Here is an 18,186-nt window from a genome sequence, read left to right as displayed (position 1 = left end):
AGGGAAAAGGAGATGCTGGGAGAACTCAGCAGTTCTGTTAGTAATGTAGTTCTAAAGGCAACCAATCAAATCACACATTAAAGAGGCCTGGGGCTCTGAGATCTTGGACTTCTGGCTCCCAAGAAAGCAGAGAATTTGGCAATAGTTCAAACTGCACTCCTCTGGGAATGCCTGCCAGAAGAACTGGGTTTGCGTCGGCAGCTGCCCCTTTCCTTAGGGGCATGCTTGCTCATCTGAATTTAAATCCAGAAATCAGGAAACAGATGGGGAAGAGGCAACACATTGCTCTTTAGTCAGAGTCAAACTTGGCTTTGGCGTAAACAGGCTTACCTCCTATTGAGTCCAATGAAATCTCCAATCTGCTTACACCACGGCTGAATTTAGTGCAAAGTTGTATTGATTTCCAAACAAGACTTTTTCAAGACCAGGCCTCTAATTTAGTCTTTCGTCAGTTCACCTAAGCCAAAAGACTAAGACTTCTTATCCAGAGAGGATATATAAATCTTTCATTCCAGATTGTTAAGAAAGAATCCGGGGACATTTATAGTACCTCCACTCTACTTCCATGGTCACCAGATATGTAAAATGTGCTTAAAAACCAGTGTGCCAAGAATGTTTCAGAGAAGTTTCAGGATTGCCACTTTAAATTTTGAAATGTGTCATTTTAATGAGTCCTTTTAAGATATGAAGCTAGTTTCTTTATTGGGGTGGTTAATAGAAGCCTTGTGCTGCTCTCCTTTAGCTCCAATGAAACGATTCTTTTTATCTTCTCACAAGCCAAATTTGCAGGTTATACTGAAATGAGAAGAAACTGGCCCAGTGAAGCTGGATAAGAAACACACATTTCAAATACAGGAAAAGCAGAGCCTACCCTAATTCATTAGGATGACTAGCAAGTTAAAAGAGCTCCAATCTCTCCAGGAAGCCTCCTTATTCTTTACATGTTATTTCAATGCATTGTCTTCCTGAAAAGCTGTCTGCATGCACTGAAGTGATTTAAATTCTCACCACCCCTCCCAGTAAGATTGTCATCTCCAGCCATGACATACAGTTCAAATCACTCAATTTGACCACAAAACTCTACTTGTTTTTAGTGTGGGGACACAGAGGTGCTTAGATGAGCACTGTTCCTGTTTGGCTTGGAACAGCCCCATGAAAGTTCAGAATATGGAGTACTTCCCACCACACAGAGAACAAAGAGTGTATTTGCAATCAAGACTTTCATAATTTTTCTGAACATGAACCTGATAGCAGGCTACCTTGCTGAAGTGGCACACGATGTGATCCTGGATGGAAGGAGTTCCCTGTGAGATGCTGTCCTACTGAAAAGCTATTTCTTAGAACAGACAGGCATCAATGTTTACAATCTTTACAAATGTTCAACATTAAACTTAAGATAATATCAAGCTATCGTTACACCTGTATTACACCAGGAGGGAAAATGAACACCACTTTATTTTTTTACATATTTAAAAATATTTCTCAATACTCTGCCAATACCACTCCTCAGCCAGCTAACAGGGCACTCACGTGACATTCTTTTAATATTATTAAAGACCCTATTTTCAACTGTATTTCAGTCTCCAGTGTACATGAAGAAAGAGTCCCTTGTCTTGAGAGCTTTCCAGTTGCTGCTGTTGAACAGAAAGGATGTATTTCTCTTTTGAGTAAACCCCTCCATCTCAGCATGCATGCACATGCACATATGAACACAGGCATGTGCATGTACACACACACACACACACACACACACACACACACACGCCACCTCTTACTCTAGAATTAGGAAATGCAGAATCCTTTCCAGTATTCCATCCAGTTCAATTCTAGGCACCCCAAATGGCCTCTATTCACAGTCTAAAACTCTCGGCATCAAAATTTTCTCCTAATACTCAGTTTACATTTTCCTTTTCTTCATTTTATCCTATTCCTCCCAAGATAATTTTTTACAAATAATTCCTCCATCTTGGAATATGTAGCCTCCCAATAGGATTAATGAAATAGAAGAAAAAGAACTGATCATAGAGAGCCATTCTGCATGTTCCTGACTCAACACACTTCACCCTTGACTTGATACCAGAACAGACTCCATCTACTCTAGTTCTTGCACTGGCTAGAGCTCAGACTAAGAACTGCACCAAACAGCATAGTACATGAGAAAGGAGTAACAGAACTGGAGTTATTAGACACTAGACTAAAGTATAGAACAGAGCAATGGGATCATACAGTTCAGGGGTCGGCAATCTATGGTCTGATCCTGCCTGGGGAAGTCTGACCTGACCCACAGCTGTACCAAGCCATCCATCCCCTTGCTGAAGAGGGGCCCGATATCTGCAGTGAGGGTAAAGGCAGGTAGCTTGATGAAGTTCAACAACAAGAAATGTAAAGTGCTCCATGTGGGGATGAACAATCCTCTACACACCTACAGGCTTGGTGGCGCCAAACTGACCAGCACCATGAATGAAGGGGACCTGGGGGTAATAATTACCTTAACTGGCATGCTGTGTCCAGTTCTGGGCACTGCATTTTAACAAGGACACGGAAAAGCTTGAGAGAGTCCAGAGAAGGGCCACCCAGATGATAAGAGACTTGCGCAGCAAGCCATACAAGGAAAGGCTGAGGGACCTGGGACTCTTCAGCCTGAAAAAGGGAAGGCCGAGAGGGGAATTGGTAGCAGCTTACCACTACGCTAGGGGAGTACATCAAGGGCTCAGTGAACAACTGTTCACCAGGGTGCACTTGGGGAAAGCCAGGAGTAATGGCCACAAACTCCTGGAAGACCATTTCAGGCTCAACATGAGGAAAAACGTCTTCATCATTAGGGTTTCCAGACTGTGGAATAAGCTCCCCCCAGAGGTGGTGCAATCGCCTACCCTGGAAATCTTCAAGAGGAAACTGGAAGGTCATCTCACTGGGATCACCTGACCCCAGTTGTCTTTCCTGCCTGGTGTAGGGGGCTGGACCCAATGATCCTCTGAGGTCCCTTCCAGCCTTACAATCTATGAATTTATAAGTCTCAGAGCAGATAACAGTACAGGACAGAAAGATTTCAACCCACGGGTTCTCCAGTTTTTGAGTCCTGAGCGCTCAGAGTCATGCAGTTGGAGGCTGCACCCACACACCTTCAAGCCCCCCTGCTTCCCAGCTGTGGTGCAAGCATAGCTTTCCACAGGAGAGGAGCTGTAGCAGGGCCAGAGAGGGTGGGCAGGTGGGGGGAAGTGAGAGCAGCATGGAAGCAGCTTCCAGGTCCCAGCCCAGGCAAAACTACTGTCCAGCTGGAAGCTGTACCCATGCTGCCACTGTTTCTCTCAGCCCCCCTGCTCCCTGGTTGTGGTTCAAATGCAGCTTCCACCAGGAAGGGAGCGGCACTAGTGACAGGCAGCTAGAAGCTGCTTCCACACTGATCCTGCATCTCCCCACATCCCCAGCCCAGCCCCGGTACAGTTCTCCACCAGCTTAGAAGCTGCACTTTTACTGAAGCCTTGGGAAGAAAAATGAGAGGAGGGAGGGGGGGAATGAAGGGCAAAGAGAAGCAGCAGTGGTGCAGCTCTGAGGAAGGAGGAAGGCAGGGGGCCAGAGAAAAGGGGCAGTGATGTGGGCACAGCTTTCAACTCCAGTGTGGTCACAGCTTTCAGCTCCAGCGTGTTCACGAACACAAGCAAAGCTCTGCCCGCTGCACGAGCCGGATCTAACCCTGTCTGTATGCAGCCAAGCCATGCTATGGGGTGTTCTTCGTGTTTCTGGTATTGAACCCTCTAGCTGTATGTGAGGGTTTGAAGTGGATATTTTGGAGTTTCCTTGGGTGAACGACTACCTGAGAAAAACATCATAGGCCTAGGGGGCCCCTTCCAGCTCTATGCTTATATGTTCCCTTCTGAGGCCTTACATTTTAACATCTAAGCAATAGTAACTATATAAGGATGATGGACAAACACCAGCCAGGTATAGAAATCAGTCAAAGGAATTCTGAAATATTAAAAAACAGGTCAGAAAACAACTACATGAGATTCACACGCTAATGCATTCTGGGAAAAATAATGCAAAGTACCAGTATTTGGATGACACATAAAATACCAAAAGACACACTCTCGAGACATATACACTCTTTGGCAAATTGAATCTAAATTCTGGTAATTTCTGGCAGCCGCTTATTAATTCAATTAATTAATTAATTAATGAGTGCATAGTAGGGCTGTGCGAAATTTCACTGGCTGTTTCATTTCAATGCTGTGTCGACTCGTTTCGAGCTCGAAACAGCAAAAACGAAACAAAACAAAGGCCTCAAAACAGCCTCGAAACGAAACAAGGGCAGTCAAAAGTTTTGAAACATTTCAAGTTTTGAAGCTTGGCTTGCATAAGGAGAGGGAGGGGAAAGAGGGGGGGAAGGACTGTTTTCATATTGACTGTGTAGCTGGCCAGTGACTGTCATCCTTCCCTGAGGTCCCTTCCAATCCCAGTGCTCTGGGGGAGGGATGGAAAAACAGCATAAAAGGCAGCATTTTTTTTGAACTGGCCTGCTTTCTGCCTTGGTGTCTGACAGTTACTGAGCTATCTTCCAGCAGCTCAGGAGCATTAGACAACAAAGGCTACTACTACCATTGATTTGATGTCCTACTTGCTAGCCCGGCATGTAGCATTCTGCAATACCTTTTGCTTTCTTTCTAGACCCTTTTATTTTATTATTATATTCATTGATTTATTATTTTCAATTTCTTTATTATATTGGATTTTATACTACAGAATTTATATATTTTTACTTCTATACATTTATATCTTGCAGCATATTATAATATAGAATTTATATAGAAAGGCACATATACATTTATATATTTTTATAAAGACAAGACACTATGAAACACACCATGAAGCGTGGTGGAGAGGCAACTGGCAAGTCTTCAGGGAGGGGTGGAAGAGGGGGTAGAGGGAGAGGTGTAAGTTCCCCCTCACTAAACTAAAATGCAGCCTCTTTCCTCCAGCTAGAAGGGATGAGGCTTCCACTAGTTGTACAGGCAGCAAGGAGAGGGGAGCATGACAGCCATGACAGTACCACTGCCTGTGCCTGAGACTGTATCCCCTCCAAGAGCACCAGCCATAACCCACCACCACGACAACAAGCAGCACTAGCAAGACAATTCAAAAAGGATGTGGAAAAGCTTGAAAGAGTCTAGAGAAGAGCCACGCGCATGATCAGAGGTCAGGAAAACAGACCTTACGACGACAGGATGAGAGCCATGGGGCTCTTTAGCCTGGAAAAGTGCAGGCTCAGGGGTGATCTGATGGCCACCTATAAGTTTATCAGGGGTGGCCACCAGTATCTGGGGGAATGTTTGTTCACCAGAGCACCCCAAGGGATGACGAGGTCGAACGGTTATAAACTACTACAAAACCGTTTCAGACTGGACATAAGGAAGAATTTCTTTACTGTCCGAGCCCCCAAGGTCTGGAATAGCCTGCCACTGGAGGTGGTTCAAGCACCTACGTTGAACACCTTCAGGAGTAAATTGGATGCTTATCTTGCTGGGATCCTATGACCCCAGCTGACTTCCTGCCCTTCGGGTGGGGGCGCTGGACTCGATGATTTTCCAAGGTCCCTTCCAGCCCTAATGTCTATAAAATCTGTGAAATCCTCCCCCCACATTTCACTTCCCATCCTAAGTCTTTCAGTGCCAGAGGAAGAGCTGGATCTGGATCTGGACCTCAGTGTCCTAGCAAGGGAAATTCTGGGGAAGGAGAGAGAATCATCCGAGTTTGTGCTCCACACCCCTCAAGCTTCTCCTAGAGCCAAGTCTCCTTCCTCAGAAGGCACTTTGGAGGAGTTTGACGTAGAGGTAGAGGCAAGAGGCTCAGGTGAGTCTGCTCCTCCTGTTGCTGTGCCTCTGCCTGCTGAGGAGGGGGAAAAGGCAGCATCCACACATGCACCCACTCCAGAAGCAAGCAGGTAGTGTGGTCTGGGGTCATTTTGAGCTGGCAGATGATCCCACATACACCATCTGCCTGCACTGCTGAGCCAAAACTAGCCGGGGCAAGGGAACAAAATACATGAGCACCACAGGGATTCATAGATTCAGGGTTGGAAGGGACCTGAGTAGATCATCAAGTCCGACCCCCTGCCCTGGACAGGAGTGAATACTGGGCTCATATGACCCCAGCTAGGTAATTATCAAGCCTCCTCTTAAAGACCCCCAAGGTAGGAGCCAGCACCGCTTCCCTTGGAAGTTGGTTCCAGATCCTAGCCGCCCTGACTGTGAAATAGTGCCTTCTGATGTCCAGCCTGAACCTACTCTCAATCAACTTATGGCCATTATTCCTTGTTACTCTGGGAGGTGCTCAGGGGGACAGGGTCTCTCCCATTCCCCACTGGTCCCCCCCGGTAAGTTTATAGATGGCCACCAGGTCCCCTCTCAGCCTTCTCTTGTGAAGGTTGAACAGGTTCAGGTCCCATAGCCTCTCCTTGTAGGACCTGCCCTGCTGTCCCCAGATCATGTGAGTGGCCCTCCTCTGGACCCTCTCGATGCTGGCCACTTCCCTCCTAAAGTGCGGTGTCCAAAACTGGATGCAGTACTTCAACTGTGGCCTGACCAGTGTCGCATAGAGGGGGAGGATCACCTCCTTGGACCTGCTCGTGATGCATCTGCGGATGCATGACAAGGTGCAGTTAGCCTTACTGACCATGTCCTCACATTGGTAGCCCATGTTCATTTTAGAATCGATAATGACTCCAAGATCCCTTTCTGTCACTGTGCTTTCGAGAAGGGAGTTCCCCAGCCTGTAGGTATGCTGCTGGTTCTTACTGCCCAAGTGCACCACTCTGCACTTGTCAGTATTGAATCCCATCCTATTCGCATTCACCCACCCCTGTAACCTGTCCAGGTCCAGTTGTATCCTGTCCCTCCCTTCTAGCGTGCCCACCTCACCCCAAATCTTGGTGTCATCAGCAAATTTGAACAGGGTGCTTTTCACCCCCTCGCCCAAACTGCTAATAAAGAAATTGAACAGTATGGGCCCGAGGACCGAGCCCTGGGGGACTCCACTGCCCACATCCCTCCAGGTCAAATATCACCAATCACCACCACTCTCTGTGTGCAGCCCCTCAGCCAATTTGCGATCCATCTGACTGTGTAGGCATGTTGATGCATCTCTGCAGGCATCACCCCCTTGCCCTTGCTTCTCCTTAGCCTGGCACCAGTGGGAGCATGTCCAAAGGGAAGTCCCCCTCTCGCTCCAAAGCCCCCATTCCCCCAAAGCAGAGGCAGCCCACCCTGGAACAGTGGAGGAAAGGCGGACAGAAATGGGGGCATGTTGCAAGGCCAAGCAAGATTACCTAAAGCATTGCGGAGATGCTTGCTGTTGATGGCCAGCCCTTCTCCTTAGTTGAGCAGCCAGGGTTCACGGTGCTCATGGCCACATCATACCAAGTGCCTGCACACACCACCTCCTGCAGGATGGTGATACCCTCCCTGTATGAGGCATGCAGGGAGTACTTGAGGGAGGAGCTGTGCAAGGCAGGTCCGCGGGCGGCCTTACACTTCACCTCGGACATTTGGAGCAGCCGGGGTGAAGATCATACCTACCTCTCCCTCGCAGGGCACTGGTGCAACCAGTCAAGTCATCAGTGGGCTCTCCTTCAAGCCAAGGTGATGGATGAGCCCCACACAGCAACCAAGATCATGGAGGCCGGTGCAGGGATGGCTTGCTGGGCAGGGCGAGCTCACCCGTGGGTTCATGGTCACCGACAATGGGGCCAATATGGTCAAGGTGGTCCATGGTGCCAACCTTGTTGGCATTCACTGTGTGGCACACAAGTTCCACCTTACTGTCAGGGACGCCTTGGAGGGAGATAGGGCTGCTGGTGACAGCGTCAGTGCCACCAGCAAGCTCATTTCCAAATGCAGGAAGGTGGCAGGCTACTTCCACCGGAGCATCAAGGGGGGCAAGATGCTGCAGGACAAACAAGCAGAGCTGAATATCCTGCAGCATTCCTGATTCTGGAAGGCTGGTTGAGCGGCGGAAAGCCGTCTGTGAGATGGCCTTGCTCGGGGAGATTTGGCTCAGCAGCACCCTTAACAGAGATGAGTGGGATACCATCTCCCAGATCTTGGTGGCCCTCAAGCCCTTCCTTGAGGCCACTGAGACCTTCAGCACTGGCGATGCCCTCCTTAGCCAGGTGATCCCTATAGTGAGGGAACTTCAGAGCCAAATGGAGCACTTACAGGGGATCAATGTTCCTGGCTGGGGCAAGTCGCTGTTACCAGATGTGCAGGCACTGGTGATGCAGCTGAAATTGGGCATCAGGAAATGGCTTGATCCCTTGTGGTCCAGTACAGTCCATGTGCTGACCACCATGTGTGACCTGAGGGTGAAGGGCAGCATATGCAGCAGCCAAACTCTGGATCAGTGAATGGAGGTGCTGGTGAAGAGTCAGGGAGGCAGAATGGCAGAGGTGGGGGGAAGTGGAAGAGGGGGATCCACTGTCCCATACTAGCACACCATCCACCAGCCAGTCTCCTCCTCCACCACAGGCACTGCCAATGTGGGCCAAGGGCATGGCTGGGGAAGAACATGTCCCTGCTGACCTTCCATGCCAGGATGAACTTGGAGGTATGGGATGGGACTATGGGGAAGGAGGAGGCCCCAAGTCCTGGGCACGACCACTAAAACTGCACTCTGCCAGGGTCGTGGAGGCCTGGTGGGACTGTTGGTGGCGCGGCAGCCCCAGGAAATGCCAGGACCGAGGATCCCGCTGCTGAAAGGTGGGTAGGAGGTGCCATAACCTCCAGCCACCACACACACACACACAGTCCTGACTGGGTAAAGCCCAGACCTGTCATGTCTTTGGCACACCTGAGGCTTGCTGGTTGCAGTGGAGTTGTGAGGCTCCAGGTGAGCTCAGCTTAGGTGCCTGTGATGCCAGCTTTTGGGTTGAAAAACCCTTCATCAGGCTAAAGAAGCACCTGCAGTTGGTGTGTTTCCTGGTCCTGGATGGAAGGAATAGTAAAGACGCCAGAGGCTGGCATGCAATGTAGGCAAGAAAGCCTCAGTGAAAATGGAAATGGAGGTGTCAGGGGGTGAGGGACAGGCAGGGGTGTGCAGGGGGAAAGGGGGATGTAACAACGCAAGTAAAAGTGGAGAGGTACCTTGGGAGTTAGATGTCTGGCAGGTTGCAGTGTGTCAGAATTCCAATGTCTATATTGAGTCCACGAGTTTCTGTACCTAGGAGGTTGATGAAGTACAGTTCATAGGCTTGTCTGTCAGGACATCTGGTGCCCTGATGGAGATATGTACTGTATTGTGAAAATATCTCCATATTGGAGATATTGCAGGTTTTGCATGTCTTGTCATGTTATGGCCTGGATCCATTCAGTGTGTTTTGAGCTGTAAGAAGTTGGCTTCTGGTGATGAGGTTTAGTGCTTGCTTGAATTTACAAACCACTTTTCACAGACGAGCCTATAAACTGAACTTCATCAGCCTCCTAGGCAATAGGTACAGAAACTCATGGACTCGATATAGACAGTGGAATTCTGACACTACAACCTGCCGGATATCCGATTCCCCAGGTACCTCTCCACTTCTACCTGCGCTGCTACATCCCCCTTCCCTCCCCACCCTGCCTGTTCCTTACATCCTGATGCCTCCATTTCCATTTTCACTGACTGGCTTTCTTGCCTGCATTGCATGCCAGCCTCTGGCTTCTTTATTATTCCTTCCATCCAGGAACAGCACATACACCAACTACAGGTGCTTCCTCAGTCTGATGAAGGGTTTTTCAACTCGAAAGCTTGCTAAGATATATTTCTTTAACTATTCAGTTGGTCTGCTAAAAGAAACCAGTTTAGATTGACCCAAAGGACCTTGTCTGCCATTGCCACGTCCTTAGACCAACACCCCTACCACCTGACCAGAAAGATGCAGGGCCCTGGGCACATCTAAGCCCCAGGGCTGGGGTTAGCAGGGAGAGTTCTCTGGCAGCTGCTGGAGAAGCAGCTCCTGCAGGAGAGGAAAGAAAGGCTTTTGTCACAGTTTGGCTGCCTGATGCTACAGTCCTGCTGCTCACTAAGTTATTATTTTACCTGTTGTCATTTAAAGTGCCGGACAGGACTGAGGCTGTAGGGAAGGAGGAGACCTCATTGGGGCACACAATCATGTCATGTAGAGGCCCCAGCGTGAGGGCGTGCCTTACACACACACACACACACACACAGTGTCACCCATGTCACAAGTCTTGCTTGTCAGCAGCTTAAGGTGCAGTTTCCCAGAAACTTGGCAGACTTCAGAACCTCAGAAGGGGCTACCATCCCTGCAAGTTTCATCTAAATCGGGCAGGAGATGACAAAGTTATAGGCAGTTTCATGCTTCCCCATTATAGTCTATGGGCGAAACATCGAAACAGTATCAAAACAGTGAAACAGTTTTGACAAAACGAAACAGAACAGTGGTTTCAAAATGAAACAAAACTCAGAATGAAACACTGTCTCATCAAAATGGTGAAACAGAGTCAAAACAAAACGGTACTGTTTCAGAAACCTTAGTGCACAGCACCACAGGATTCAACTCCCAATAGGGAGCTTCCACTATATACATTTTGGCTAGTGTAACATGGCCTAGGAATGATCTATTTTCATAGCAAAAGCAGCCCATTTAACTCGGTTCTCACACAGTGAGTAGCTGCGTAACAAAAGTTATCAAGGGGAAGCTGAAGATTTTGGCAGCGGGGCTAGTGGCAACTGGTGAGACATTAGAGGAGGTTGGCAGTTTAATTAGATGTTTCTTCTAACATGAAGACAGGGTGGATTTGCACCTTATAGACTAACTAAATCAGAGATGTACAGTGTAAGGCAGGGATCTTCAACTCCCGGCCTGTGTGGCAGATCCTTTCTGCAGAGCCATATGATCTGCCACAGGGCTCCTCACAGATCTGAAAATTTGGCAGCAAGGGAGAAGAGGCAGCATTAACCACAGCTCCCCCACTACCAAATTTCTGGGCCCCTGGGGGGCCCTGCATGTTAGATCAGCTCCACGAGGCTAGGGGAGCACAGGTCTGGGCGTGTGGGGCCAGGGCAGTGTGAGGTAGGATCTGGGCATGCAGAAAGTGAGATCCAGGCACACAGGGATGGATTTGGGTGCCACGAGATTGGATTCAGCCCTCTGCCTCTGGATCCCAGCAGTGAAACGCCAGACCTGAATGTGCAGGCCCAATCCAGGTGGCACAAGGCAAGATCTGGGCAGTACAGGGCTGGATCCAGGAAGCAAAAAGACCGATACAAGCATGCAGGAACCAATCCAGGTTGTGCGAGGTGGGATCCAGGAAGTGCAAGGCTCAAACTGGGTGTGCGGGGCCCAATTTGAGTGGCGTGAGGTGGGATCTGGGAGGGACAAAGCCAGATCCAGCCATGCAAGACATAACCCAGGTGGCACAAGGCAGAATCCAGTCTGCAGACCATCCCTGTGCCACTTATCTGGCCTGTAAGGCCATGAGGTTGACCACCATAGGTATAAAGTTTTTGTAAACAGTGGATTTATTTCATCATGTGCTGTGAAGAGACTGCAGTTCCCTCCCAGTATCTGATGAAGTAAGTCCGCTAATGAAAGGTGATACTGTACATCACCGATTTGGTTAATCTATAAGATGCAAATCTACCCTGCCTTCTGCATCGCTTCAGGCTAACATGGCTAGCTACCCCTCCATTCTTACATGATCAACACTGACAGAGTTTTTAATGTTTACACTTAGAAGCATCATTAGATTTCAGATGAACACTGAATGTGGCGTGGATGTGGAAGTACACATCTCTCAGAGCCATTGTATCTGGTTTTCTGCAAACTTAAACAGACATTGCATCACTAATTACTCTAAACTCGTGCTTTCAAAGTTCTTTTGGAACCATAAAGGCTAGAAGTATAGCTTTGTGCCAGGAAAAGTTGAGATTCTCCAACGTCATTTCGTGGTCACAGGGTCACATAATTTATGTTGTGCTGGCGACAGTGAAGAGAAAATCAGATGTGTAATGGTGGCAACAGTGTCCATGAACTTCTGGGCAATAGGTATGCAACTATCACGTAAAAAAAGAAGAGAAAGGAAATTCAATGTAACATCAGTCAGGGATCCAGGTTTTCCATTTCCCATGGGGAAACAGAGAAAAACACAGATTTCCCCCTTTACCCAAGAAAAATGCAGATTTTTCATTTTAATGGAAAAACCCATGGATTTTGTACTTTTGCAAAGAGCTCTCTGCACGCTGGCTGGGGAGGGTGGGAGGAGGACGGTCAGGTAGGGAGCGCCATGTGCATATATGTGCATATGGACCCAGGCAGCCTGGATGGCAGCTCCAGCAGGTAAGTGGCGGGGGGGATTGAGGCCCCCATAGGGATGGAGGGAGGCTGAGGCTAGGGCTGCTGCCCAGCTGGGGGATACTTGAGGCTTGGGGCCCAGGGCCAGAAAGCACGGGGCAAGTACAGGCTGCCCACTGCGGGCTCAGGCTCCTGCCCTGCTGCCCTCCCCTGGGGCCTCCAGAGCCCAGTGGATATGACCTGGTGCACAGTGGGGTTGTGCAAGGAAGCTCCTTGCTGCTGTGAGCTCCATGCTGCTCCTACGACATGCCCCTTGCCTACCCAGCAGCAGCGAGAGGCAAAACCCCACACCGCTGCCCCCACATGACCAGGGGACACCTCTCTAGGGCAGTGCGGAGCTTGCAGCAGCAGTGAGCTTCCCTGTGCAGCCTCACTCTCCCATGGCATACCAGGTCACAACTGCTGGGCTGCGGAGGCCCCCAGGGGAGGTAGCAGGGTGGGGTTGCCCAGGGGAGGGGAGAGCCAGGCTCCATGCTCCACTCCACTCCACTCCACTCCAGAAACCACCACCTCCTGTGGGCAGCAGCCAGGGCTCCGGCAGTGCTGTGGGGGGCAGGGGGTGCAGACCTGGGCCCCTGGCCCCATAGCCCTGGCAGCTAGAGGCCCCTCTGGCAGGGCTGGAGTGGGGCAGGAGGCTGTGGGTGAGGGGCAAGGAGCACCAGCAGGGCCAGGGGGTTGGGCAGGGGGTGGGGTAAGGGACACCAGCAGAGCCAGGGGGTCGTTGGGGGGAGTGAGTGGTACCAGCAGGGCTGAGGGGAGGGCACTGTAGGGGGGAGAGAGGGGCACCAGCAGGGCCGGGGGGCTGTAGCTTGGGAGTGCAGGGCCTGGACCTGCATTCTGTGAGCTAAGGGAGCAGGAAGAGCTCTGATTTTCCGTGATAAAAAACCCAAAATCAAATACCAAAATTTATAGGCATTTAGAATTAATTCAAATATAATAAAGGGCTTAGTCCATCTGTCTGTCTGTCTGTCACTCTCTTGGAGCACTCTGATTGGTTACTGAAACAACCAAAGTGCTCCAACACCGTTCTGGACAAGAGGCAGTGGCACGGCAGAGCACCACTGTGATGGCGGGGATGGAGCAGGGGGGAGAGGCCAGCACCCTGGAGGCAGCAGCGGTATGGGGTGCTGGCTGAAGGGGACAGAGGGGATGGTGGGGCAAGCACACACACAGCCCACCCCCACCCCCGCCCCACCGCTCCTGGGAGGTGATGGCAGCACTCTGTCCCTGCTACCCCTCCCCTAGTCATTCCTGATGGGCAACTGGCTAGTTTGTTATAGTGACTGAGGCACTGGTAGACTTCCAAATTGCTTTAAAAATGTAAATATATCAAGAAAACATGGTGTTCAACTGATATATATCTTGGCCTTTCATTTTAATCATGGATTTGGGGGTTTTAATCAGAGAATTTGCAATTTTTATCAGGGAAAACTAGGATCCCTGAACATCAGTGAGACTGTACCTTAAATAATAGTGTTGTATTGTCATTGCAGCCATGGTGATCCAGAGAATATGAGAAGCAAGATTTGCTTGGTAATACCTTTTACTGAATCAACTTTCTAATTGGGAGAGGTATTAAGTAAGCTTTCTTGTTAGATGTTAGACAAGAGATATTAGGAAGGTCATTTGTGCCTGAAAACTGGTGTATCCTCTCTGCCAAATACAAAATCAATACGATAACAGATAATGCCAAAGAAATATTGCTTCTCCGCTAAACTAATATGCAATTGGCATTTAGCATCTGGACAACATCAACAAACTGGAGAGAATGAAAACAAAAAGGAGAAAGAGTCAGACAGACTGATTTACAAAGGAAAAATTGACAGCTAAAAATGTAAATAAAAGAGTCACAAGTTCCAGAAAAGATTAAAAAAAATATACTAAAAGAGTAGACATAGAAAGATTAAAACTAGGAAAAATTATATGAATTCCCACGAAGGAAAACAAACTGGATATCTGTAATTATGTGAAATCTCTTGTACAGGACAATTTTTTCACCACATATCTGATTTCTCTGCCATTGGGGATCTGGTGTTTAGAAACTCTTCCTTCCAGCAACTCCTAGGCACTATATAACAGAAAGAGTCTGCATCTGTTTTGTTTCATTCTGTACCTTTGCTGGAAGTGTAACTAAGCATGCCTGTTCTCCAGGCTCGAAACAAGATGTGCCCATTAGATGCAGGGTTGAGGACAAGATTAGGGCTCACATTATGTACTCTTACTGTTCTGGAAGTACCACTGAGGGGCAGGGCAACATTATGCTTGATCCTGTATAAATTCACAAGAAAAAGTACAGTCCCTGACCCAAAAATCTTTCAACCTGGGATCTTGATCCTTCAGCTGGATATGCATGAGCAGACCCTTGGTATCAAAAGGAGTCCTGGGTGGATGGACATAAGGGGCTGTCTGCATTGATTCACTTGCAGCTGCGGGCAGGAATGCTATACGATAAGATGCAACAAGTGAGCGCAGTCAAATTACAGAAATGACAGAGAGACAAGAATTAAGCTCTTCCACAAGCTACCTGTGCCTGCGTTTTGATGGTTCCAAAATGACACACCCATCCCCCACTCCAGCAAACACAGGGATATCCCAAGACGTGTACTTACTGAAAAACTTAGTCCCTTGATTAAAGACATCTTGAAACAAGATATGGCCCAGAGCATTATATTCAAATTGGCATAAACCAGCTATGGAAATCCCTATGGAAATCTGTATTAAGAGGCCTCAGAGGAAGGCTCAGGGACAAGAATACACTTGTCAACTTCTCTGTCTGCCTCTGATCCTACAACCTGCTGTCAAGCTACACTCACCTGAACCTTTGTTCAGCCAGTCACAGCAAGCCTCCTGGGAAGATTTGTCAGGCCTACATACACATTCTCCCCACTTCTTTGCACAACCTCCCCCAGGGGGACCATTTGCACAGTCCCAGCATTTGTGTGTCAGACCCACACAGGCTCCCACCTCTTCTCTCCACACTGCACCTTGTCAAAACTTACAAAGTTATTCCTGACCTTGTTCCCCACATGAGGGAGGGGAAGACCTTTTATTTAAGTCAAAACAAACCCAGAGCGTCCAGCCCACTCGCACAATGGCCTCCTTCTCCCATCAATGAGCACGTCACATCCACTCACACAACCAGCTCCCCCGGGGGCGCGCAACGTGTCACATTTAATAATACTTATTGCCATGCCGAGCTCTACCGCCTCAAAGTGCGTGCGGCAGGAACCTCAGATTGCCTCTAAGCACAGACACAACCCCACAAGCTCCTCTGCGTGGCCAGCATATGCACCCCCCACATGTGCTGAACCCCTCTCCCAGGCAGGGTTCATCCCCATCCAGCTAGTCCCAAACCCGCCCAGCACACGCACGCACTCTCTTCCCCAGCTTTGGCCCAAGAGAGAGCTTCAGTGTGTGTGGTCACCAGCGCAGCTGGCTCTGCTCCCTCACAAACCTCCTCCACTGCCTTCCCCAGAGCAGTGGGGCCATATTCCCATGCACCACTCCCAACTTCCCAAGAAGGGCAGTGCACAGCCCCACTGCTACCCCATGGCCAGGGCTGCACAACACCCGCCCAGCTCTGCAAACCAGGGGGCAACTGACCTCTCCACACACACACACACACTTGTTTGTTTGTTTGTTTTTTAAGAAATGTTTCATGTTTCAAGTCAAATCAAGTCCAAATCCATGAGTTAGTTCAGAACCATAAGTAGGCAACTGGTGCCTCCTGAGTCGGGGGGGGCACTTGCCCCCCCCCCCCACAATGACCAGTCAGCTGGCAGGAGTTCTCCTGTGGCCAATCAGGCTGACCTGGAAGTGCCAGCAGTTGGTGCGATCCGCCGCAGGGGAAACCTCCCCCAAGTTGGCACGATCAGGTGCAGAGGGATTGCAGGCATCACTTCTCTTGGCACCCTCACGCCCCGGCTGGCACTCGCAGGGGCAGCACCAGTGTCTCGCCTGCCCCCCTGCCCATTGCCTAAGCAGGGAACGCTGCTGTCAGGGGGTGCACCAGTGCTCTCAGGGGGTGCACATGTACCCCCGTGCACCCCCTGTGCATCGCGACTGAGTGGCCCTACAACCAGCAAACATCCTCCACCCCCGCCAGGGGCTTCAGATATTTCCAACATCTTTTGGCGGGCATCCCCGGAGGCTTGGGGTTCAGATGCCACCCGAGTTTCGCCTGCCCTCAGCCATGTAGCCGCAGGAGCAAGCTGGGGAGGAGCCTCCCATTTCCATAAAGTGGGTTTTGAGCCCCAACACCTTGGTGGGTACTAAACCACACCAGAAGAAGTTATCCCCAGGAGAGCTGAAGAAAAACTGCCTTCATGGACCCAGATAAGTTGTGTTTCCCCTGCCAGGTATCTCACACACACACACACACCCTCAGCTCCCCAGGGATGATGGACCCCAAGACACATACGTGCACACATACAGGTCCAGCTTACACACACACACACACTTCCTCAGCTCCCCAGGGATGACTGACCCCTAGACACACACATGCACGCACACACACACACATGCACACACACACAGAGGTCCAGCCTACACACATGTCCTCAGCTCCCCAAGGATGACAGGCCCCTAGACACACATACACACGCAAGTCCAGCTTACACACACCCGTCCTCGAGCCCTCCAAGGACGAGAGAGCCCCTAGACACACGGTGCACGCGCACGCACACACACACCCCTCCTCAGCTCCCCAGGGATGATGAACCCCTAGACACACACGTGCACACACAGGTCCAGCTTACACACACACACACACCCTCAGCTCCCCAGGGCTGACTGACCCCTAGAAACACACATACACGTACACGTCCTTGGCTCTCCCGGGATGACGGACCCCTAGACACACGCGGACCGGGCGCGGGCACTCACCGCGCGGAGCTCCCCGGTGCGGTCCTTCATGCTCGCGGCTGCCCGGCGGCTCGGGCTGGGCTGGGCTGGGCTGGGCTGGGCTGCCTGCGCGCGGCCGGGGGAGGAGGGAGGCGCCGGGGCGGCACATGCGCCGCAGCCGGAGCCGGAGCCGTGCCCGGGCGGGGTGGGGCGGGGCGGGGCGGACGCAGGCCGGGGGGCGGCCCTGGTGCAGCTGCGGCGGGAAGCTCGCCCTGCACCCCGGGCGCCGCCCGCAGCCTCAGGCTTTCTTCCCGGGTCCGGGACGGCTGGGAGACTTTGCTGCCTGGGGACACGTCCGTGCCGGGGTGGCGGGGCTCGGTGCCGGGTGCTCCTCCCGCACCGAGCTCTCTGCTGGAGCAATACACGTGTTTTCTGGGCGGCCGGACAAGTTAGGCAGAAGCCGGGGGATCCGGAGAACAGGGTCTGTGCGCTCAGCTGGCTGTCGGGGGAAGCCCCCTCGGGGAGACGTGCTCCCCAAGCAATCCGGCCAGGTGCATTTCTGCCCGTGGCTTTGGCGGCTCAGATCAGTTTGCCGAATCAAATCAAGACTTCTAGTTTGTTGTGTGTCTGAATAAAAGCAGATGTTTCTAAGATAGCGCAAGTACATTCAACTGCATGTAGGCAGCGCCAAGAAGGAAATGTCTCTGAAGAGACGGCGTCGTATTCCCGAGCTTGAAAATAACGCAACGTATTTAGCAAGTGCATTTGCTCCTGCTTATTTTGCAGGGTGGACATTTGTCAGCCGGTGACAAGGCGAACCTAGAAGAACAGGGCAGTCCCTTCATGTCTGAGGAGCTGAAGGGCTGTGGTCCCTGGTGTGTCCCTGGCGCGCCACCCCGTGGCTACAGTCTTAGTTTTGAGGCCCAAAAGGCTCCTTTTGATACGGGCTTGTTAGGAATTTCCTGACTAAAACACCCCTCACACTGAAAGGTTAGTTC

General features: G+C 50.5%; 1 protein-coding gene across 1 annotated transcript in view; it reads right to left on the bottom strand.

The window, feature by feature from the left end:
* The window catches only part of STX1A (syntaxin 1A), a 303,668-nt gene extending 286,339 nt beyond the window's left edge, over window positions 1-17,329 (bottom strand). Inside the window, exon 1 of the mRNA XM_019492579.2 lies at window positions 17,231-17,329. Coding sequence (XP_019348124.1) covers window positions 17,231-17,260 — 30 coding nt within the window. The 5' untranslated portion in view covers window positions 17,261-17,329. The remainder of the gene's footprint in view (window positions 1-17,230) is intronic.
* Between the last annotated feature and the right edge of the window lie 857 nt (window positions 17,330-18,186).

This window comes from Alligator mississippiensis, chromosome 14 (genome assembly GCF_030867095.1).
Source record: "Alligator mississippiensis isolate rAllMis1 chromosome 14, rAllMis1, whole genome shotgun sequence".
Classification (NCBI taxonomy): Eukaryota; Metazoa; Chordata; order Crocodylia; family Alligatoridae; genus Alligator; species Alligator mississippiensis.
Note: the sequence above shows the minus strand (reverse complement) of the source record. Positions and strands in the feature narration are given on the sequence as shown.